This window comes from Pongo abelii, chromosome 11 (genome assembly GCF_028885655.2).
Source record: "Pongo abelii isolate AG06213 chromosome 11, NHGRI_mPonAbe1-v2.0_pri, whole genome shotgun sequence".
Taxonomy (NCBI): Eukaryota; Metazoa; Chordata; class Mammalia; order Primates; family Hominidae; genus Pongo; species Pongo abelii.
This window is the reverse complement of record NC_071996.2, coordinates 136,069,720-136,093,009: the sequence shown is the minus strand read 5'-3', so window position 1 is coordinate 136,093,009 and position 23,290 is coordinate 136,069,720. Positions and strand designations below refer to the sequence as shown.

Genomic DNA, 23,290 nt, shown 5'->3' with positions numbered 1-23,290 from the left:
ACCTACAGAGTCAAAATAACAGACTTTAAATACTGTCACACATCCAGTGAGCATGGATGAAGCCTTAACCCAAGATAGTCCTGATGATAAACCACTCCTTAACATATACACTGAAACAAAAGAAAAACCCTCCTTGTACAATTTGGGTAAATTCTTATATGCTTTTTTTTTTTTTCACAAGAGGGAAATAAAAATGCAAGAAGTATGCATAATTACTCCAAAAAAATCTTTTTTTTGAGATAAGATCTCACTATGTTGCCCAGGCTGGTTTTGAACTCCTGACTTCAATCGATCCTCCCACCTCGGCCTCCCAAAGTGCTGGGATTACAGGCATCAGCTACCAGGCCTGGCCAAATTCTTTAAAATCAATCTTAAACCCATCTCTTCCAAGGCAGTATTCCGCAAACTGGAATCAATTCCTTCTTTCCTCCAAACTCCAAGAGCACTCTACATGCCTTTCCCATAGTATCACTTATTGTCTACCCTGTATTAGAAATTCCTGGGCACATCTTATTTGCCCAAGGATAGGATCTGTGCCTTCATTCCTTTTAGAAGCCTACTAGGGTCTTGAATTCATTCAACAAGCATTTATTGAACCAAATGTGAACCAGTGCACAAGCTAGTTTATTATTTCAAAAACCCCTAAGTTTGCCAATTCTAAGATAGCACTGGTGAACTAAACAAGTTCTTTGCTTTAGGCTGAAATTTTATCAGCTCAGCATAGTAATGATGTTGATTTCATATTAAGCAGATTATAACTGAGTTGTAAGAGTATTCTAGATACAAGTATTAGATATGATTTGCAATATTTTCTCCCATTTTGTAGGCTATCTTTTCATTTTCTTGATAGTGTCCTTTGAAGCAGAAAAGTTTTGAATTTTGATGAAATCCTATAGAGATGGGGTCTCACTATGTTGCCCAGGCTGGTCTCAAACTCTTGAGCTCAAATCATCCTCCTGCCTTGCACTCCCAAAGTATTACGATTACAGGCGTGAGCCACCACGCCCAGCCAAGTATTTAATCTTTTGCTGCTTGTGCATTTAGTGTGTTACTTAAGAAGGCTTTGCCTAACCTAAGGTCACTAAGATTTACTAATATTCTAAGAATTTTATAATTTTAGCTCTTACATTTAGGTCTATGATCCATTTTTAGTTACTTTTTGTGTATGGTGTCAGGAAGGAATGCAAATTCATTCTTCTGCACTTGGAAATCCAGTTATCTCAGCACTGTTTGTTGAAAAGACGATTCTTTCCCCAGTTATTGTCTTGGTACCTTACATTACTGATTTATTATAAACAAAGGACACAGACGAAGAGATGTGTAGGGCAAGGTATGGGGGAAGGTTCAGGGAACTTCTATGTCCCCTCTAGGCGCACCACCCTCCAGGCACCTCCATGTGTTCAGCTATCCGGAAGCTTCTGTACCTGAGTTTCAATTATACTGGCTCCTCGACTTAATCCAGTGAATTATGACCGACTCGAGAATTTAAAAATTTTTTTAGACAGGGTCTATCTCTGTTGCCCAGGCTAGAGTGCAGTGGCACAAAAATGGCTCACTGTAGTCTTACCCTCCTGGGCTCAACTGATCCTCCTGCCTCAGCCTCCTGAGTAGTTGGGACCACAGGTGCATACCAACATGGCCAGCCTTTTTTTTTTTTTTTTTTTTTTTTAATGCTCCCCTTTTCTCCAAGCCAGCTAATTTTAAATTTTTTTTGTAGAGGCAGGGTCTCATCACGTTGCCTAGGCTGGTCTCAAACTGCTGGGCTCAAACAATCTTCCCACCTCAGCCTCCCAAAGTGGTGGGATTACAGGCATGAGCCACCGTGCCCCACCAAAACTTGAGACTTTAGATCAGATACTTAAACCCAAGTTTTACTTTCCTCATTTGTAAAATATGGATAATATCACCGACCTCATAGGGCTATCATAATGTTGGAAGGAAATTATACAAATAAAGTACGTATTATATGTCCTTCCTCCTTTGCAGTTTGTTGTAGTTATTTCCTACTGGAGTATTCTTTTCTAGTTTCTGCATTTTAAACAGAACTAATACTTCACCAATTTCAAGAAAATGACAAACCCTACATTTGATTCTGCCCAGAGACTGAATGTACAGCACACACTGGGTACATAATAACCTTTGTTCAACTAGAGTGGTGTTAGTTGCAGATGGATTCTTGGGGTACACAAACCAAGTCACCTGGGAGAGAGATGAGACAGTCTGGGCTCTCTGACAGTACCCCCAAAATCAATTATTAGAGATTTCATTTTCTTTCTGAACACAGGAAAAAGATATTTTATGCATAATCATTAACACAGCCAAAACCCTAATGGGAGGTTCTTAAATACAAAACTTTCAAAATTTTTCCCTTTACTGTCAAACTTCATGAACATAGACACCACGTATTATAAACTTCTGTATCCATGACACTTTGAACTTAGTAAGGACTCCATAAATATATACTTAAAAAACAAACAAACAAACAAGCAAACAAAACAAACAAAAAAAAACAGGGCCAGGTGCAGCGGCTCACTCCTGTAATCCAGCATTTTGGGAGGCCAAGGCGGGTGGATTACCTAAGGTCAGGAGTTCCAGACCAGCCTGGCCAACATGGTGGAACCCTGTTTCTACTAAAAATACAAAAATTAGCTGGGCATGGTGGCACACGCCTGTAATCTCAGCTACTCAGGAGACTGAGGCAGGAGGATTGCTTGAACCCAGGAAGCGGAGGTTGCAATGAGCCGAGATCATACCACTGCATTCCAGCCTGGGAGACAGAGCAAGAGACTCTGTCTCAATTAAAAAATAAAAATAAAAATAAAAAAACCCAAATCTGTTCTTTTGTATTATGCCCTTCTGATCAACTCTACCATTCTCATATTTGTTGATATCTACATGCTAACCATGGATATCTAGTGAGAAACCTAAGAATGAACAAATCTGACTCCGGAGACTCAGGTCAGTCAATTAAGAAAACCAGAATCTTAAATAGGTTACTAGGAAGGTAAATAAACATCATATCAATACAGGCATGAATGAACTATCAAGGCATACTCCATTAATTCACCAAGAACTCACAGAGGCAAAGGTGCCAATCTGTTTGATATTCTGTTCATAGCTCTGTGAGCTCGTGGGACGGCCGGGGGTTCTCCTGGAGTACCAAAAAGTGTAGTTGTACTGCAGGGGATGCTCTGCCGGTCCAGGGACAACAGCCTGGGAAGCAAAGAAGGTGTGTTAGTCCTGGGCATTTGTCACATGGTCTGAGACTGAGAGAACATTCTGCAGTGTCAATCCCTACCACCTCCACAATTAAAAAAGGATATACAACCTCAACTATCTGCAATGTGCCCAAGATGCTGCTTACACAATACATTTCCTCAGTGGTTAACTGATTCTAAATTCCTGTAACACTTTACCTGTGTTCTTATGGCCTTTGTAACTTTCTCCCTCATATAATAGGTATTCATGTTTGTATCTTATCTCAGCATATGCCCAGTCCATGACTGCCTCCTCTATGAGATTCATCACTGTCAAGTTACTTAACCTGTTTGCGCCTCATCTTCTTACCTGCAAAATGAGGAAAATAATAACAACCATCTCACAATACTGCTGAGAGGATCAAATCCATCAGTGGATATACAATGCTGAGCACAGTGCCTGGCACAGAGTACGTGCACAACAGATGTCAGTATTATTATTGGTACTATTAAAGGTAAGCCCCTTCCACAGTCTCATTCGCCTTTGTGTCCTCTTAGCATCTAGCATAAAATGGCTTGCCCTTGGAGGGTTACTCAATATTGTAGAATAAATGAATTAGTGATTGCTTTGATATTTCTTTTTTTGTTTGTTTTTTTGAAATGGAGTCTCACTCTGTCGCCCAGGCTGGAGTGTAGTGGCGCGATCTCAGCTCACTGCAACCTCTGCCTCCTGGGTTCAAGCGATTCTCCTGCCTCAGCCTCCCCAGTAGCTGGGACTTCAGGCATGCGCCACAGCATCCAGCTAATTTTTGTATTTTTAGTAGAGATGGGGTTTTACCATGTTAGCCAGGATGGTCTCAATCTCTTGACCTAGTGATCTGCCCACCCTGGCCTTCCAAAGTTCTAGGATTACAAGCATGAGCCACAGCACCCACCTGCTTTGATATTTCAAGGAAAAAATTGATCTCTCTCTCTCTCATTCCCTAAGTTTTCCCTTTTCCAAGTCACTTTCACCTTAGACTATTGCTGACTAAACTGTCTAAAATTTCAAGGGGTATGTAGGATTTGAAACACTCAGCCGTGGCTTATGTAGCAGCTAACAGCCTTGTTAAGCTCCAGGACTAATCTCCATCTCAGGCTAGAAGAATGTTGAAAGCAAGGCAGCATCTCAAGATTCTGTGGCAAGAGAAAAGTTCTAGGTCCGAAAATGAATGTCAATGATTGCACAATGTTTTTCTGAGAACAAAGTCAGATATTCCAACACAGGATGCCACCAAGTTAATCTGGTATCTTCCAGATAAACATATTCCACAAGATAATAAAGTCTCAAGTTCAAAGGCAACTACATCTGTGCAGCCAACACTCACCTTTCTCTTGCTACTGCTCTGATTCTTGTCTCGTTCCGTTTTTTCCTTCTCACCATCTTTCTGTGTGCTGTTTTCTTCATTCTGATCATGGTCCCCACTGTCATCATCTTTCAAACTGAATGGAAAGGCAACACAATACAATTCTGTGATGAAGTCAATTCTTGCTTATCTAACAAAGCCACCAGGTCATATGAACTACCATGTAAACAACCCAAAGTCACTCAAATTCAGGCCCTGAGATGTGAGAAGAGCAAAATAACACAGACAGGCAAATCAGGAGGATTAAACAAAAACGAAACACTCATCAGCTAACTTGTGAACTCCACAAAGCACTGTCTTTCAGTTTTCTAAAAAGCCACACAAATAACCAGTTAAAGGGAATGTTTAAGGTATATAGTTTAAGGGATTGTTTTCCCTGCCAAAAATGGAGTAAAAAATGAGAAGAGTCTCTAATGCTTTGGCATTTCAAATGAAGGTTAAAAACGTACTATCTGCTTTGCCACTTCTCCTTACCAGCTCTTCTACACTCACTGTCACTACTTTAGTTTAGGCCCTCTTCTCCAGACACGTCAATCATATAATAAATTCCGCAGTGGTCTTCCTGACACAAATCTCTCACTCTCTATCCATCCTTTCACTAGCATTATCTTTTTAAGTGCAAATCTGACATTTAACTTCCATGCTTTAAACTTTCAACTGTCCCTCGCTTTTTGATGCCTATCCTCTAAGATCAAGTACAACAAAATGTAAGATCCTCTAGAATCTGACTCCTGCCAGCCAGGATCCTCCTCCTCTAGCAATCTATATTGCCGTATCGGTGCCATTTGCAAACACCACCCCTTTGGTCTGTCACACCATTCCTCCCATGTCTGCTTTTCCTAATAGAGAGAGAGTTCCCTTAGAGCAGTGTCTTATTTCATCTCGGTATCTCCAGCACCCAAGGTACGATGTTACCTTAACATGCGGCACTAGAAGATGCTGAATAAATGGTAAACCAGAAGGAAAAATAAATGACTGAAAGAAAGAATAAATGTGTTCTTGCTTCATAAGCACAGAGTCAAACGAACTTTAGGGATTACCCTTTCATGAGCAGTGAAACTACCCCAAGGCTTTCAGGTACACCTAAAAATCACCGGATCCAGACAAAAAGATAAATGGAAGGTGAGTTTGCAAAGACAATACGAAAGCCATTTATTCTAGGGCTGGACCATTAACTCATCACAGATCTTCTCTCCAATCATCTTTCTCAACCCAATAACTGTATGTGTGGTCAAATGAAATTAGGCAGTTCTCAAAAATGGTACTAGAAATGCTCCAATTATAATTCAGATACTACCCTATGCTGATACATAAACATGTTGCAGGGTACTTTGTATTTGTGGTCTGGTTTTTTTTGCCCATGAATCCCCAGTGCCTAGTACATTAAAAGTACCCAATAAATATTAGAATGAATGAGCTAGTCACATGTTGGGGTGCCTGCTCTGCCCATTTCACAGCCCTAGCTGTAGGATATACTCAGGAGGTTATGCCCTGTGCCATGAACCTTCCCATCCCTACCCTGGTCAAGACACAACTAGGAAGGGAGCCTGACCAAAGGGCAGTCCAGCCTGGGCAATAACCTATGCCCCAGAGCCTTGCTCAAAAATATGAGCAGATTCCTCCCTCAGCATTTCATCCAGGAGATGAAAGATCACAGACTCAGGAGCTGGGGCAGCCATATGGGCCCCATGCAAGAAAAGCCCTGAGAGAATTAAGACAATGAGCAAAAACAGAGAAAGCCAGTATGAGATAAGAGAATGGAGCAGATGAGCAGAGAAAATGGAGGGGAGTTTCATTTCGTTGCTAATGCTACCATCTCTCTGGCTTTTATTCAGCCTCCCTGGACTTCCAGGAGACCATCATCTGTGCTTATGATATTCCCTTCCCCTTTATTCAACTGCCCCTTTATTCAACATTTGGTTTCCTTTTCAAAAGGAACCTGTCCAGCACACAAGATCTACAGATTAAAAATTACCAACATCTACCAAGCATCTATGGTGTGTATGAGCTACCAGAGTGCTTGTCCCCAAGAACCTAGCTGAGGAGAAAAGGTACACAGACATACCCACGCCTCAGCATGGTGCAAAGGCCCCTGCTCTGCTCACATGTCCCAATATCATCTCCTTTCTGGTCCCAACAAACTCTTTTCACTCTAGTTGTATCACCCTAATTTTGGTGCCCCCATTTTATCCTTCTGTTATGTTCATCATGTGGTCTCTCCTCAAGAAGTCCTTCTTTGCCTAGTTAACTTGTCCTACAGGACTCAGATCGAGGGCCACTTTCTCTTGGATACATTTCCTAACCTCTTCCAACCTAGGCTGAGTTGGGGTCTCCTCTTCTGAACTTCCCCATATAAATGTTTGCACTTGTTCCAGCTATACTCTCATGGCCAGTTCTGTCTCCTGATCAAAAACATCTCAAAGGTTCTTCTGCTTAGGCCCAGGACAACTCTCTTCTTTAGGGCACACCCCTGGGATGCAAACCCTTTTCCTCTCTTCTTAGCTTCCAACTCCCACTATAGCCTCTGGGGTCCCTTGCATTTAGATCTTGGTTGAAGAGGGCTACAGTCATCCTAGCATCTTGTTTTTGCTAGCCCCAAGAAAAGTACATACATTCCTTTCTTTTTAGTGGTTTTGCTGCTGATCACTACCAGGAAACAAAAATAATTGTCAGAGAAGAAACAATGCTCCTGTGATCCCTGGACAACTTAGGGCTCCTTTCTAACACAGTAAATGGGAATCCTAATGGACCTATATCTAGTGCTTTTATTACCTGAGGGTGGAACTAACCAACCACTCTGCCCTCTAAGCCTATATTTAAGGCAAATCTTACAAGCTACTCTTCCCAGCTTCAAGCTGGATTTGAGTCAAGATACAACTCAGACTGAAAAATCAGTGCTCCCTAAACTCTGGCAGTTAGCAACTCTGAGGCTGTCCAGACTGAGAGGCACTTTAGTTAGCTTGCTAAGCTTCTGCCCACATACTTCCTCACCCTCTGAACTAGACCAATACCTTGTGGGCAGGACCTTGGTTCAATTCATCTTTATACCGTCACCATCAGACAGTGGCATAAAACAAATCTCCGTTTAATGAATGGGTCTATAGAATCAAAGCAATGAGTGCCAAATAAGTAGTTTAGACAATAGTTAGGAATGGGCCCAAAGTTAACGATATAGAATAAAAAGCAAATGATGTAGAATACGGACAAAATCAAGTACAGTTGTCTAGATCTGAAAACTATGTTTAAGTCAGGACTGCAGTTTTTGTGAAAGCATCTTAGGGTTTTACATATCAATAGGATCAATGGCAATGAGATCTAAGGACTTGATAGGTCTGCCCCCTCTCCACAAAAGCAATTACAATCAAAGGTTTCATTCAGAGAAGTTGAGTCCATACAGTAATGGAGATTAGAGCTAATCTTTAATATGAGCCCATTAGATTACATACTACTGTACTCAGCTCCAGCCACTGGACATCTGGAAGGATTCTGGCAAACTGGAACACGTCCTTAAGAGCAATGTGGTAAAGAGTGCAAATTAGTAGAGAGAGCAATGTGGTAAAGACTCCAAATATGCAGCAATGGCCTAAACACCACAGAATTTCTGAATGAAAAACAACATAAAAAAATAAAACTAGGGGCAGGAGTGCTGTTTTCAATTGCTAATTTCAAATGAAAGAAAGCTTGTTTTTCTTTTTTTCCCCTGCAATGCTAGAGGGCAGATGTTAAAAGATTCTGGCTCAATACAATAGTTAATAATTCAAAGTAATTAAAATGACCCAGGTTCTTCAATCATAGAAGAGGTAAGAAAAAAAAAGAGGGCAAGTTTAATTTTTCTCAAAAGGTGCTTGAACCAAGGTTACATAACAAACCTGGGATAGCCCTTCCTTTGTCTTGGGCATTACTTAACCTCAGAGTAATGCCTTTCTTCATCTGTAAAAGGAGATAACAAGATCCCCTTCACAGAATTGTTAGAGTAGAAACAACACATGAGGCTGGGGGTGGGGGCTCATGCCTGTAATCCCAGCACTTTAGGAGGCAAGGTGGGTGGATCTCTTGAGCCCGAGTTCGAGATCAGCCTGGGCAACATGGTGAAACCCCGTCTCTACAAAAAATACAAAAAAATTAGCAAGGTAGGGTGGCACATGCCTGTAGTCCGGCTACTCTGGAGGCTGAGATGGGAGGATTGCTGGTGCCCGGGAGGTCGAGTGGGCCATGAGCTGTGATCACACCACTGCACTCCAGCCAGGGTGACACAGCGAGACCCTATCTCAAAAATATATATATATATGAAAAATACCTAGCAAGATCCCTGTGGAAGTCCATTATTACCATTCTTACTGCAGACTCCCAAATGATTTGGGTAGGCTTGAGCTTGAGCTAGATGACCCATAAGATGTCTTCTTAGGATGAAATTTGATTTGTTCAAATCAGTGGAGGAAGGGGTATAAGGGTTCCAGAAAGCTCCACTGAGGCAGGATTTGGATCTGGAGCTGGTTGTTGCAGGGTTTACAATAGAGATGAAATGGGGCGGCAGCGGGGGAGAGGTTCGTAGAGGGATAGGCTCAGTTAAACAGCAGGATAGAGAAGAGGTCGGGCAAAGACTTTCTCAAGTTGCAGAGACCTCTCAGCAACCAGAAAACATTCCTGAGGACCTACCTGCCTGGAGTGTTGGAAATCCAGTATTCCCTGAATTTGCACAGTACTCTCTGTATTGGAAAAACGCCAATTTCCCATCAAAAGCACCAGGTCACAATCTAAACTAATAGTAACTCCACTTTACGTTTCTATCGCAATAGTTAGCAACGTTCACAAGTATCTTTAAGCATTGCTGAGTGTGATTTGACCCTTATCACACCCCGGTGTGGCAACAGGGTACTAGCCACTAATGTTGCTTTGAGCAACAATGGCTTAGAGGCTGGGTAACTTTTCTACAGTCAAACAGATGGTAAGTGGTGAATCTGGGACTAGAAATCCAGGTTTTCGGATGAAGAGACAGTGGATTTACTAGACTACTAGAAGAGAGCAAGGAACATATTCTACCTCAAGATACAATCCTTGGAGGGGGATAAGTAAAAATACATCTGCATTTTCTCTCTGTACCTTCAAACTGTTTGATGCTGAAACTAGAAACCGGAGCGGGCAGGAGAGGGCAACCAGTATACCTAGGTCTTGGCGAGTGTGTTGGAAGACGGGAACAGGAAGGGGAGGAGAAAGAAAGTAGGAAGAGTCTCAGGAAGATAATTCCTAAGCCAGCCTTCCACCCCGTCGAGGGCAGCAGCCACACTACCTCATTGCATCCTCAAACTCTACGACAAAGGGTGTTACTGTCCCCACTCTGCAGATGAGAAAACTGAGGCTCAGAGGGGAGAGGGAGTGTGTGGGGAAAGCTGGATTCAGAGGCAGCGCGGCCAGACTGCGGAAACACCCAAACCGCCGAGGTCCCCACCCCTCACGTCGCAGGCAATCCGCATCCACCAGGGCGGGGCGTCCGAAAATCTTCCCTACCGGGCGGCACAGCCACCCCTCCCCGGGGCCCAGCTCTTCGCCCTCGGTTCGGACGGCCCTGGGGTCTCCGGGACCCCGGTATCCATTGCTCCCCAGCCCCCTCCTCCCCGCCAGCCCAGTCCAGGTCCGGCCGCAGCCGGATCCCAGCAAGGAAGCCGGTGCCGCAGGGTTTGCGCCGCCCCAGCCGCAGCGGGGGCGGGCGCGGGGGAACTGTTCGGGGAAGGGGCCCCGGGGGCGGCCACGAGCCACTCACGCGTCGAACTTGTTGTTCATCCTCTCGCCGCCGCTGTCGCCACTGCCTCAGGGAGTGACTTCCGCTCCACCGAGTCCCTCAGCCTTGGGCCCGGGTACTTCCGGTTTTGCGCGGGGCGCAGCGGAACGTCGGCGCGCAGGCCCGGTTTGGGAGCGGCTATCTCGGGACGCCAGCCCAGGGCGGCTGCGCAGAGGGCTGGCCTCAGCGGCGGAGTTGGCTGCTGGCCTCAGCTCTGTCTCTGTCCAGGTCCTTGTGACCCGCCGGCTCTCCTAAGGGAGCGTGTCCTGGCCCCCTCCCGCAGCGGCTCGGAAAAAAGGCAGCACCACGTCGTTGACAGCGCGGGCTCTGGACTTGCTGCTTGGTAAAAACCTTCCTCTTCCTCCAGTGCGGGACGCACTCTGCGGTATCTCTCTTGACCTCCCCCAGGCTTTCCTTTGTCGGTGGCCCGCCACTGTACTATGGCATACCTCGTTTTATTACGCTTCGCAGATAGGGCTTTCTGAAGACACATGGAGGGTTTGTGGCAGCCCTGAGTCCAGCAATTGTATCAGCGCCATTTTTCCGACAGCATGTGCTCACTTCGTTACTCTGTGTTACATTTTGGTAATTCTCAAAATATTTCAAACTTTTTCATGATTTCTGTGTCTGTTATGGTGATCTATGATCAGTGATGTTTGATGTTGCTATTGTCATTGTTTTGGGGTGCCACATACAGCGTCTTTTATAAGACGTCGAACTTAATGTTGTGTGTGTTCTGACTGCTCCACCCACAGACTGTTCCCCATCTCTCTCCCTCTTCTTGGGCCTCCCTATTCCCTGAGACACAACAATATTGAGATTAGGCCAATTAATAACTCTGCAATGGCCTCTAAGTGCTCAAGTGAAAGGAAGAGTCGCACGTCTCTCACTTTAAATCAAAAACTAGAAATGATTAAACTGAGTGAGGAAGGTGTGTCAAAAGCTGAGATAGGCCGAAGGCTAGGCCTCCTGCGGCAAACAGTTAGCCAAGTTGTAAATGCAAAGGAAAAGTTCTTGAAGGAAGTTAAAAGTGCTACTCCAATGAACACACGCATGATAAGAAAGCGAAACAGCCTTATTGCTGATATGGAGAAAGTTTTAGTGGTCTGGATAGAAGATCAGACCAGCCGCAACATTCCCTTAAGCCAAAGCCTAATCCAGAACAAAGCCCTAACTCTCTTCAACTCTATGAAAGCTGAGAGAGGTGTCAAAGCCGCAGAAGAAAAGTTTGAAGCTAGCAGAGGTTGGTTCATGAGGTTTAAGGAAAGAAGCCATTTCCATAACATAAAAGCACAAGGTGAAGCAGCAAGTGCTGATGTAGAAGCTGCAGCAAGTTATCCAGAAGCTTTAGCTAAGATCATTGACGAAGGTGGCTACACTAAACAACAGATTTTCAATGTAGATGAAACAGCCTTCTATTGGAAGAAGATGCCATCTAGGACTTTCATAGCTAGAGAGGAGAAGTCAGTGCCTGGCTTCAAAGCTTCAAAGGACAGGCTGACTCTCTTGTTAGGGGCTAATGCAGCTGGTGACTTTAAGTTGAAGCCAATGCTTATTTACCATTCTGAAAATCCTAGGGCCCTTAAGAATTATACTAAATCTACTTTACCTGTGCTATATAAATGGAACAGCAAAGCCCAGATGACAGCACATCTGTTTACAGCATGGTTTACCGAATATTTTAAACCCACTGTTGAGACCTACTGCTCAGAAAAGAAGATTCCTTTCAAAATATTACTGCTCATTGACAATGCCCCTAGTCATCCAAGAGCTCTGATGGAGATATACAAGGAGATTAATGTTGTTTTCATGCCTGCTAACACAACATCCATTCTGCAGCCCATGGATCAAGGGGTAATTTCGACCTTCAAGTCTTATTATTTGAGAAATACATTTCATAAGGCTCTAGCTGCCATGGATAGTGATATCTCTGATGGATCTGGGCACAGCAAATTGAAAACCTTCTGGAAAGGATTCACCATTTTAGATGCCATTAAAAACATCTGTGAGTCATGGGAGGAGGTCAAATTGTCAACATTAACAGGAGTTTGGAAGAAGTTGATTCCCACCCTCATTGATGACTATGAGGGGTTCAAGACTTCAGTGGAGGAAGTAAGTGCAGATGTGGTGGAAATAGCAAAAGAACTAGAATTAGAAGTAGAGCCTGAGGATGTAACTGAATTGCTGCAATCTCATGATAAAACTTTAACAGATGAGGAGTTGTTTCTTATGGATGCACAAAGAAAGTGGTTTCTTGAGATGGAATCTACACCTGGTGAAGATGCTGTGAAGATTGTTGAAATGACAACAAAGGATTTAGAATATTACATAAACTTAGTTGATAAAGCAGCAGCAGGGTTTGAGAGGATTGACTCCAATTTTGAAAGAAGCTCTACTGTGGGCAAAATGCTATCAAACAGCATCGCATGCTACAGAGAAATCTTTCATGAAAGGAAGAGTCAACTGATGCGAAAAACTTCAGTGATGTCTTATCTTAGGAAATTGCCACAGCCACCCCAACCTTCAGCAGCCACCACCCTGACCAGTCAGCAGCCATCAACCTCAAGGCAAGACCCTCCACCAGCAAAAAGAGTACGACTCACCAAAGGCTCAGATTGATAATCAGCATTTTTTAGCAATAAAGTATTTTTAAATTTAGGTATGTATATTGTTTTATTAGACAATGCTATTGCACTCTTGCTGGTCTACAGTATAGTGTAAACATAACTTTTATATGCATTGGGAAACCAAAAACATTCATGTGATTTGCTTTCTTGTGTTGGTCTAGAACTGAACCTGCAATATCTTTGAGGTGTGCCTCGACCTACCTTCTTAGGTTGCTGTATGGATCCCATGAGACAGTAACCTATAGTAATGGCAGCTAATGTTAACCTTTGAGTGCTTATTGTGTACAAGGAGCTAATCCTCTGCCCTCTGAGGCTTTCAGAGAGGTTGAGAGACTTGTGCCAGATACACAACTAGTAAGGGGCTGATGGGAACCTGAAATGGCCCCACTGTCGTCAGATTCCTTCCCTGATTGAAATCCTCCCCCGCTCTCCCTAACTCCTCTAGGACTCTAGAGCTCTGACTCTGCTCTTGCTTCAAACACACTGTGCATGCACAGACACAGACTCACACTGGAGTAAATAATACGAATTTGCTGATGATTGAATCCCAAAGACAGCAATCCTGTGCTTGGAGGGAGGGCATATTTCCAAGGTCCCCTCCTGCCAGCATATCCTGTTGTCAGGCCTTTATGTGGCACTTTCACTTTTTTTTTTTTTAGTTTTGTAATTTTTTTTTTTTTTTTGAGACAGGGTCTTACTATGTCATCAGGCTGGAGTGCAGTCACATGATCACAGCTCACTGCAGCCTAGACCTCCTGGGCTCAAGCAGTCCTTCCACCTCAGCCTCCTGAGTAACTGGGACTACAGGCATGCATCACCACGCCCAGCTAAGTTTTGTATTTTTTGGTAGAGACCGGGTGTCCCCATGTTGCCCAGTCTGGGTTCCTGGGTTCCTGGGCTCCTAAGCTCAAGCAATCCACCCACCTTGTCCTCCCAAGGTGCTGGGATTGCAGGCGTGAGCCACCACACCTGGCCAGGAATGGATTATTTTTTGCACCTTATTTACAGATGAGGGAACAGCCTCAGGGAGCATAGGTGACTTGCCCAAGGGTGTCCCCTGGTTACCAGCCGAACTCGTGTGCCGGCTGTAATCTCAGAGCAGGACCTTGCCTCTCCCCCAGGATAACCCCAGCTTATTGCCTTACTACCTGATTAGTGGGGTCAAGAGAGGCCAGTCAAAGTCTCCTCCTGGAATGAAGAGCTCAGTGGCTCTCTGTTAACTCCACGCCTCCTCTTGCCTAGCTCTTCCTTGTCTTAACCATCCTTTGGGAAGAAGGGCCTGTTTTTCAGGCCGTAGAATCTTAGAGTGTCAGATTGGGTCAGAGTCAGGAATTCTGGACTTCAAACCTTGTTTAACCACCACTGTTGTGTGGAGTCCCTCTTACTCTAGGCTCAATTTGCCTGTATAACACGGGGAATAATGACTCTCGCTTGTTCATACTGCGGTGAGGAGCTCTTAATTAAAAAGGAGGCCAGGTACAGTGGCTTATGCCTGTAATCCCAAGACTCAAGTGGGAGGATCACTTGAGCTCAGGAGTTCAAGACCAACCTAGGCAACATAGTAAAACCTCATCTCTACTAAAAATTTAAAAGTAGCTGGGTGTAGTGGTGCATGCCTGTGGTGCCAGCTACTTGGGAGGCTGAGGCAGGAGCATTGCTTGAGCCCCGGAGGTTGAGGCTGCAGTGAGCCGTGATCATGCCACTCCACTCCAGCCAGCTTGCATGACAAGAGTGAGGCTCTGTCTCAAAACTAAACAAAACAACAACAACAACATATCAAAAATTTAAAAAAAAAAGAGGATTACAAAACTCAGGAAATCGTCTTGTGGTCAGTGGCAGAAAAATGCACATGAATGGAAAGGCCACTGGGGCTGTTGAGAATTGGGTGCTTATTGTACCCAGAAGGCACAGGGGGGAGATGCCAGCTGGCATGGGCTGCTGCCCTGCTTTGGAGAGAGCATCGGCTGCTTACTCTTCACACCTCTCGTGACTGCCCTCTTTCAGGGAGAACTTGTAAAAGGGGAGCCAGTCCCAAGCCCGAAGGTATTATACAAAACAGTCCTTCGGGCTTCAGACTGATGGGAATGAATAATGCTTTGCCTAAGTGAGGGGAGTGCACTGAGTGGAGGGGAGGCTGGTGCCAGGATGAGCTAGCCAATCCCACATGTGTGCTAACTGCAGCAGCACACTCTAACCACAGCCCACCCCCAACCACTCCCGGACTCCAGCTCATACTCTTTCCCCAGCTTTTCTCAGGGCTGTTTGGCTCACACAGCCCTGAAAGGCACTTCCCAAAGGGCACACTTAGGACCTCAGTAGGAGAACGTGGCTGATAAGACTCAGTGTGACCCACGTGTGTGACTCCCACATGCCCCGCAGTGGTTGGTTGGCTCAGTCTGGTGAGGGCAGGTAGGGGCGTGGATCTCCAGGGAATGGCAGGGCCGGCACCCGGTTGTAGTGGGCCATGAGGAAGATGCCAGCCGTGCCACAGACGAAGAGCGAGAGCATGGCCAGGAAGCAGACGCGGTCCAGCACTCGGCCCACCAGGAACCACTCCTCATTCCCCTGAGGGTGGGAGGCAGGTGTGGGATAACCAGCGGTGGCACCAGGTCTTCCCTGGGTCCTATTCTCATCCTTGGGCTTCGAGCAGGCCCATGTCTCCATTTCCTGGGGCCCTTCTTACCTATGTCCAGGTCCCAACTGGTGGCTAATTCCATGGCCCCCTGGCCCTGAGGTGTCCCCCCTGCCCCTGTTGCTTTTTCTTTCTTTCTTTTTTTTTTTTTGAGATGGGGTCTCACGTCTCACTCTTTCACCCAGGCCAGAGTGCAGTGGTGCAATCTTGGCTCGGCTCACTGCAACCTCCGCCTCCCAGGTTCAAGCAATTCTCCTGCCTCAGCCTCCTGAGTAGCTGGGAATACAGGTGCCCGCCACCACACCCAGCTAATTTTTGGTATTTTTGGTAGAGATAGGGTTTTGCCATGTTGGCCAGGCTGGTCTCAAACTCCTGACCTCAGGTGATCCACCCGCCTCGGCCTCCCAAAGTGCTGGGATTACAGATGTGAGCCACCACGCCCGGCCTCCTGTTTTTCCATCCCACTGCCCTATCTTGGCCACCCCACTCATCCTGTCTGTATCACAGGTCCAAGCCCAGGTACTCACTCCACCTCCACCCCACCCTGACTCAGCTTACATTGTCAAAGTGACTCTGCTGGTGCCGGGCACAGGCAATGAGGTTGCAGGCTTCCACACAGGCCTGGATGGCTGGGGCAGCCTGCTTCAGGCTGCCACAGAACTGGCTCGGCCCTAACTCCGGGCCTTTCTCTGATAAAGAGAAAGGATAAGGTTTGGGAGTAGAATGGAGGAGAAACAGGCAGAGAAGATGGCCTCTCCTTAGGGACCCCAGCTCCTCTCTCCCTGACCTGAGCACTTCTCCAGCACTCATCTGCTGTGCCTGGCTCCCCAGCTGGGGTCCCAGGGGAGGATTGTCCCCAGGCACACCTGCTGTGTCTCACCTAGCTTCTCCAGCGCTGCCGCCACCAGCCCTTGCCGCTGCCACTGCTGGAAGAGGAGTTCACTGCGAGGCAGGCAGAGGGCCACCTCCTCCCCAGTTGTGATCGACCATCCCGAGGAGCCATTCTGTAGCCGGGACTGGGTGTCCTGCACAGCTGCCGGGGCCAGCGGGCGAACGTGCATCCTCAGCAGCTGGGGCAAGAGCCTCAGGAACACCTAGAGAGGGGGTGGCTTCACTAGGGCAGCAGGCCGAGCTTCAGAGCAGAAGCCAGAGGTTGGCGTGAAGGGCTTGTGCTGCTAGGGACCATGGAGGCAGCATACCGGGGCAGTGACGTGGCCTTGGTAAAGCTTTCTATACTGGACATGAGCCTGGGTCTCCAGACTTCAGTGCACATCAGAATCACCAGGGCACTTGTTACAAACACAGATTCCTGCCCCCAACCCTCATGCTATTCTGGCCTCGAATGCCTGGGGCAGGCCTGGGAATCTGCATGTGCAACAAGGGCCCAAGCTGAAGGCTGCAGGTGGGCTACAGATCACACAGACTGGAATCAGACTGCCCTGGCAGACTCCTGGTTTTTCGACTTTGTAGTGCACTTTCTTGGGCAGGTTACTTAACCTCTCTGCGCCTCAATGTCCTCATCTGTAATTGGAGATGATATGGGTTTTACGAAGATGAAATACATTAACATTTGTAATATCCCTGGCACCTAGGAAGCAATTTCATTACTGTATTACTATAATCGATTTTGGTCCATGCTTCCAGATACACCCAGGATGGGTGTGCTGTGGAATACCACAGGTGAGGAGTACGGCCGGGGCGTGCGAGAGGGAGGCGTAAGGGAGTGGGCAGCGGGATGTTGAAGTGGACAGGGAGGGTCCTTGCCTTGCGGACCCCTCGGGCCATGGAGTGTGTGTGTGGAGACCGCAAGGAGACGTTGAGCACAACCACAGCATTCACGACAATGAGGATGGTCACCGCCAGGAGGAAGGTCAGGTACCTGTCAGGGTGGGGTGGGCAGGAGCTGGCAGCCCATACCATGATGCCACCCCCACCCTTAGTGGCTGCCCCCCTCAGGCCTCCTGAATTGAGGATGGTGGGGTGGATGGAGGGCAACAGGGCAAGGCAGGAGGCCATCATGCTCCCAAGAAGGGAGAGTGGGGTAGGCGGGTGAGCATGAAGACCAGCCTTACTTGCTGATGAGTGGCACCGCCTGGGAGGTTTCAGGCACCTTCTTGGCCACAAGGAAGAGGAAGACAGTCTGGGCCAGGAGCACGTTGATGGCGACGGTACACTTCTGGCCCCCAGCTACCCGTGACCGAGAGGCTCTCAGAGCAGGTTCCTACCTCCCCCACCCACAGAGGAACCCCTTACCCCAGAAGTAGCCCGCTGCCTCTGTCCTGGGTCGTAATGCCACTCTGCCCGGGCACTCTGTGCCCAGGCAGGGCCCACCCCGACCTCCCAGGTATCCCCTGTGCTACTGGACGGCTCCTTCCCACAGGCTCCAGGTACCCTTGGCAGGAAGGAAGTAGATGAGGATGGCGACAGAGGAGATGAGCACACAGGGGGCGATGATGTTGATGACGTAGAAGAGGGGCTTGCGCTGGATGAGCAGGTAGAACACCACCTTCTGGTGGCCTGCCTCCTGGGCTGGCGCCGCTGGGTCCAGGAGCATCTTGGCTGGTCGATGCTGGATGGCCCACTCCCCATTCTCTGCGGGCAGGCAGGCAGGCAGGAATGGGCACAGGAAGTGTGAGCTAGGCAGATCCCTGCAGCCGAGTGACCCAGCTGCAAGGAAGCATGTGCCCTAAGGAGCACCAGCAGGGGAGGCACCCTTGAGGGACGGAAGTGGTGTGGGAGATTGGATACTCGAGCCTCTTCTAAAATTGGAGTCATTATCATGAGGAAAGTCAGAGCTTTGTTGGATGTTTTAAAAAGCATATTTTACGGTTTGCTGTAGTTTTCATTTTGAGTTACATGGGAGGGATTTGACCTTGGTCCAGCCTTGACCACAGCTGGGTCCAGCAGGAGCCGTGGATGAGGCTGCCTGGGGAGCCCTTGGGTGGGGGTTACCTGTGAAGGCCTCAGGGTCAATGAAAATCCACTCGATGGTCTGGCCATCTTCCTGACTCAGCTGCAGATCAATCTCATTGGTGCTGTAAGTCTGGGACCTGGGAGTCACCGAGGAAAGAGGCTAAATGTGAGTGGGTAGACCTGCCATGACTGCATGGGGATGACCATCTGGGGACAAGTGTGGGCAGTTTTGCTTCAACGAAATGCAGCCCCATGCTTCTGAGTTCTTTATAAAACCCCAGTGGTGAGATGGAGAGCAGGGGCACCTTGGGCTCTTTGGGGTCAGGAAGATTGAGTTGAAGGCCCAGGAGGCTGCAGGGCCCTCACCTGGCTGATGAGCCCAGGGTCACTGCATTTGTCTCTCCCACTGCTGTCTAGCAGGAGGGGCTGATGATGGCAATGTAGAAAATACATGCCTACCTAAGGAGGACCCCTGTGTCTACAGAGGGGAGTCTCCCTGCCAGGTTTGCTTGTGGAAAGACTGCTCCTCTAAGATACAGGAGAACCCTCCCCCAGGCCCTCCTCCCCACACTTAGGTTTGAGGAAACAGACCCAGAGACCCCCAGGGGTGGCTTGGTTGCATACATGCTTCCGCTGGATTCCCTGCCAGGGCCCCTCTCTCCCAGGACAGCCCTGCCTCCCTGTGGGCCTGGAGTGTGCAGTGGTTTCGTACGTGCACAGACATGCATCTTGTGTGCGTGTGTGCCTTCTCACCCACGCACCCCAGGCGTGAATGTCTCCCCTTGGGGCACAGGCGAGGAAAGTGAGGCAGTAAAGGAGGATGAGTGAGGGGACTCGGGCTTAGCAGGGAGAGCTTGGGCACCTTCAGGCGTCTTAGCCTGAGATGGGCACAGAGGCTCGGGAGATGGAGCCAGGCCTCTAGGTGCTGCCAGAGCCAAGGCCAGAAGCCTTGCCCAGGCCTTACCCCACCACTGTCCAGGCCCCTCTGAGAGCGGCTCTCTTAATCCTCCCCAATAAATGGACTCACTGGAAGATAAGGGAGCAGTTCTGCCAGTCGAAGGGGAAGTAGGTGACTGAGATAGAGCAGGCGGAACGGAAGATGGCAGGCGGCAGCCAGTAGATACAGCCGTCAGGGGACACGAGCACATTGCAGTAGAGGGCCACCTCGAAGACACCGTCCACGCTGTGTGCACAGAACAGGCCAGGCCATGAGGCTGTGGGCTCAGCCCCCGACACCCCAGCCCCAGACCAGCCCTTGTGCCCCATGTGGATAGGGGCCGGGGGACACCAGTCCCTACCAACCTGTCACCCCCTGACTGGTTCCCACCCGGACCACTAGGTCCCCTCAGCAATCCTCCTGCCACCCCCACCCCAGACAGACTTCCTCAGGCACCACCTCCTAATTTCTGCTTCTCTTTCTCTCTCTTGTTTTAATAATAATAATAATAATAGTCATAATAGCGACTAACGTATTAAGCCCACACCATGTGCCAGCCCCCGAGTGATGCACTTTTCATGCCTGTCTTCTTGACTCCTGCCAGCCCCCGAGTGATGCACTTTTCATGCCTGTCTTCTTGACTCCTGCCAGCTTCTATAGGACCCGTCAGTGGCCCCATGTTACAGGGAAGGGAGCAGCCCACCCAGGTGGCCCAGCCCAGAGGAGATGGAGCCTGGCGTAGGGTCTGGTCTGCTGGCCATGGGGTCAGAGGCCATACCCAGGGCCCTGCCCTCGGCACCTGCTCCATCCAGTTCTTCCCTAACCCCACAGGTGCCCGATTTGCACCCTCTGCTCATCTTTCTCTTTTCCCAGAGCCCCCTTGTTCTGCTGGGCCCAGACCCTGTGTCCTTTGTCCCCCACACCCCTGCCTGCGCCCCCTCCTCACTTGTTCTCCAGCACGATATCCGGCCGCCACACCATGGTGGACGGCATCCTCAGCACCCACAGGCCTTCGTAGTCTCGCGGATCCCAGCGCAGGCGATAGTCGCACCACTGCTGCAGGGGGAGGGGCAGTTGCTAGGCCTCTGCCCTCTGCTGCAGCACACCCCTAGGAGTGGGCATCCAGCCCAAGAGGACAGAAGAGGCAGGAACGGGGCAGGCAACTCTCAGGAAGCCTTGGGGTGGTGGGGTGGGACCCCTGATGGAAGGAGGGTGGCAGGGTGGCCTCTTACCATCTCTATCCAGACATTGGTAGTGAGGGCTTCCTCTCGCTCATTCTGGGGGTGCAAGGGTGCAGTATGGAGGGCTCAGCCCCCGACTTCAGTGCCAGTCCCCACAGGCCACAAATGGGGCCAAGCATCCCCCAGCCTCCTGATAGTACTCCCCCCACAACCATGGGGGTTTTCCAGACCCCAGCCTGTCTGCTGCAGGGCCCTCCAACCTCTTGGTGGCTGGAGCCACCCCATGCTATCCCCAGCAGGCCCCAGGGCCTGGTGCGCTGACCCCTCCTCCGTCCTGCGGCTTACCAGGGAGATGAGGTTGGTGAGGGTTAGCTTCAGGCTGACATTGACCACATCCGAGTCTCGTTCCGCGGGCCGCAGGTTGGGGTCGTAGTTTTGCATCAGGTCTGCGAGCAGGCGCTCCTCCTGGTTCCGGCCCTGGGCCCCTGCAATAGACAGGTGTGAGCCTAGCAGGAGTTTGGAGGCGGAAAGAGCGGGGAGGCCCTAGGGGTGTGAAGTGGGGACTCAGGGAACTGGGTCCAGGGCCCCAATAGCCCTCAGACCCTCCATCCCCTGAGGCTGTGGACCCCAGCTCTGGGACTCCCCAGGCTGAGATTCCTTTGTGTCCCACCCAGGCAGACAGCCAGCAGCAGCAGGAGGAGCAGCGGCCCCTGGCCCCCATGCATGGCGCGTCAGCTCTTTGCAGTGACAGGGGTGGGACAACAGCTCCAAGGTCTGGGGCAGAGAGAGATGGGCTCTGGGTGTCATGTAACAGCCTACTCTCCCACTCCAGCCAGCCCAGCCAGCCCAGCCAGCCCGGCCAGCCTGGCCCAGCCCCATCAGCTGTCTGACCACAGCCTTGTCAGCTGTTCCAGGATGGACACAATGCTGGGCTCAGGTTACCTGGGCTGGAGAGGGGAAACAGGGGCCCCGTCTGCCCCAAAAGAGACATCCACCTTCCAGCCCCAACTCGGGCTCATTTGTCCCAGCCCCACCTCCATGTTCTACATGGGGGCCAAGGACAGCCAGGGCCAGCTGGGTGTGGTAGGGAAGGCAGGTCGCCGAGGAACCTGACAGCGGCTCCAGAGAGGGCTGAGGTGGACTCCCTCCTACTCCCTCCAGGGAGTCAGGATTTGCGTGGGTTGAAGGCTGTTGGGTAGGCATGTGAGGGTTTTTTTGTTTTTTTGTTTGTTTGTTTTTTGCTGGAGTGCAGTGGTGCGATCTTGGCTCACTACAACCTCCACCTCGGTTCTTCTACTTCAGCCTTCTGAGTAGCTGGGACTACTGGCACGCGCCAACACGCCTGGCTAATTTTTTCTTCTTCTTCTTCTTTTTTTTTTATATTTTTAGTAGAGACGGGGTTTCACCATGTTGGCCAGGCCAGTCTTGAACTCCTGAACTGAAGTGATCCGCCCATCTTGGCCTGCCACTTGGCATCCCCCTCACTGTGCATCCCCCTCGCTCGGCCTCCCCCTCACTCGGCATCCCCCTCACTCAGCATCCCTCTCCCTGAACTTCCCCCTCGCTGAGCTTCCCCCTCACTGGGCTTCCCTTTCCCTGAGCTTCCTCCTCCCAGAGCTTCCCCCTCCCTGAGCTTCTCCCTCTCTAAGCTTCCCCCTCACTGGGGTTCCCTTTCCCTGAGCTTCCTCCTCCCTGAGCTTCCCCGTCCCTGAGCTTCCCCCTCCCTGGGCATCACCCCCACTGAGCTTCTCTCTGTGTGGCCCACTTTTCCTGGAATTTACAAAGCCCTTGTTTCCTTCTCACTTCTGAGACCCTTGCCTTTCCATTTTGCCCTCTGGTCCCCCTAGATGCAGTTTTCTTATCCTCTTTTGCAGACCAGTTTCTCTCCACCTCTTTACTCTCCTCCATGCCCACACTTTACCAAATTCATCAATGGTCTCCATGATCAGGAAGCACTGCCAAACAGTGGACCACCTGTCCCTGCATCCCCTACCCCCCACCCTCCTGTTTTCTCTCTCTCTATGCTCTGGGAGAGACGGCCTAGAAGGCTTCTTGGTGTTCTCCGAAGGGTAAATCATCAATGAAGAATGGAAGTTTCTTGGAGGGGTTACGTGTGCAGGGACAGGACCCATTCACAGAAAATCATCTGTAGAATTGTCTAACACTACTTCTCCTTTGCCACCCTCTGTTATAATGGCTGGTAGAGCAAGATACTCATTTCCTAGTCTCCCTTCAGATAGGCTAGCCATGTGATGTTTTGACCTGCGGGATGTCTACTGGAGCTTTATGGAAATGTGTTTTTTTTTCTTTGAGACGGAGTTTCACTCTTGTCGCCAAGGCTGGAGTACAATGGCTTGATCTCGGCTCACTGCAACCTCTGCCTCCTGGGTTCAAGCAATTCTCTTGCCTCAGCCTCCTGAGTAGCTGGGATTACAGGCGGGCGCCACTACGCCTATCTAATTTTTGTATTTTTAGTAGAGAGGGGGTTTCACCATGTTCGTCAGGCTGGTCTTGAACTCCTGACCTCAGGTGATCCAGCCGCCTCGGCCTCCCAAAGTGCTGTGATTACAGGCGTGAGCCACTGTGCCCGACCTGTGGAAAAGTTTTGCTTCTTGATGAAA

At 49.0% G+C, this 23,290-nt stretch overlaps 3 protein-coding genes across 9 annotated transcripts in view; 1 reads left to right on the top strand and 2 right to left on the bottom strand.

Annotated features, from left to right (window-relative positions):
* Positions 1 to 10,561, bottom strand: part of EIF4E2 (eukaryotic translation initiation factor 4E family member 2) — a 32,687-nt gene extending 22,126 nt beyond the window's left edge. For 3 of the 7 annotated variants that reach the window (XM_024242997.2, XM_063712544.1, XM_024242995.2), the window contains exons 1-2: positions 10,362 to 10,561; positions 4,565 to 4,679 (exon numbers count right to left, since the gene is read on the bottom strand). In XM_024242997.2, coding sequence (XP_024098765.1) covers positions 4,565 to 4,679; positions 10,362 to 10,381 — 135 coding nt within the window. In that variant the 5' untranslated portion in view covers positions 10,382 to 10,561. 7 annotated transcript variants of the gene reach the window in all.
* Positions 10,562 to 11,222: 661 nt separating this feature from the next.
* Positions 11,223 to 13,037, top strand: TIGD1 (tigger transposable element derived 1). The gene has a single exon (XM_054549995.2). The coding sequence runs from the start codon at positions 11,223 to 11,225 to the stop codon at positions 12,996 to 12,998; it is 1,776 nt and encodes a 591-aa protein (XP_054405970.1). The 3' UTR covers positions 12,999 to 13,037.
* A 2,360-nt stretch (positions 13,038 to 15,397) lies between these two features.
* On the bottom strand, positions 15,398 to 21,394 carry CHRNG (cholinergic receptor nicotinic gamma subunit). The gene is made up of 12 exons (XM_024243175.2): positions 21,340 to 21,394; positions 21,015 to 21,154; positions 20,721 to 20,765; positions 20,435 to 20,544; positions 19,579 to 19,734; positions 18,591 to 18,688; positions 18,030 to 18,230; positions 17,711 to 17,825; positions 17,403 to 17,517; positions 16,519 to 16,732; positions 16,197 to 16,327; positions 15,398 to 15,571 (listed from the first exon to the last, which is right to left on the bottom strand). Exons 1-12 carry the CDS (start codon positions 21,392 to 21,394, stop codon positions 15,398 to 15,400), a joined length of 1,554 nt encoding a protein of 517 aa, XP_024098943.1.
* Positions 21,395 to 23,290: the final 1,896 nt, after the last annotated feature.

Coding starts and splice junctions, on each gene's coding strand:
- TIGD1 (XM_054549995.2), top strand. CDS start 11,223: ATGGCCTCTAAGTGCTCAAGTGAAAGGAAGAGTCGCACGTCTCTCACT.
- CHRNG (XM_024243175.2), bottom strand. CDS start 21,394: ATGCATGGGGGCCAGGGGCCGCTGCTCCTCCTGCTGCTGCTGGCTGTC. Junction 16,328..16,518: donor GGCAGCGCTGGAGAAGCTAG/GTGAGACACAGC, acceptor TCTCTTTATCAG/AGAAAGGCCCGGAGTTAGGG. Junction 15,572..16,196: donor AGCAGAGTCACTTTGACAAT/GTAAGCTGAGTC, acceptor TCCCACCCTCAG/GGGAATGAGGAGTGGTTCCT.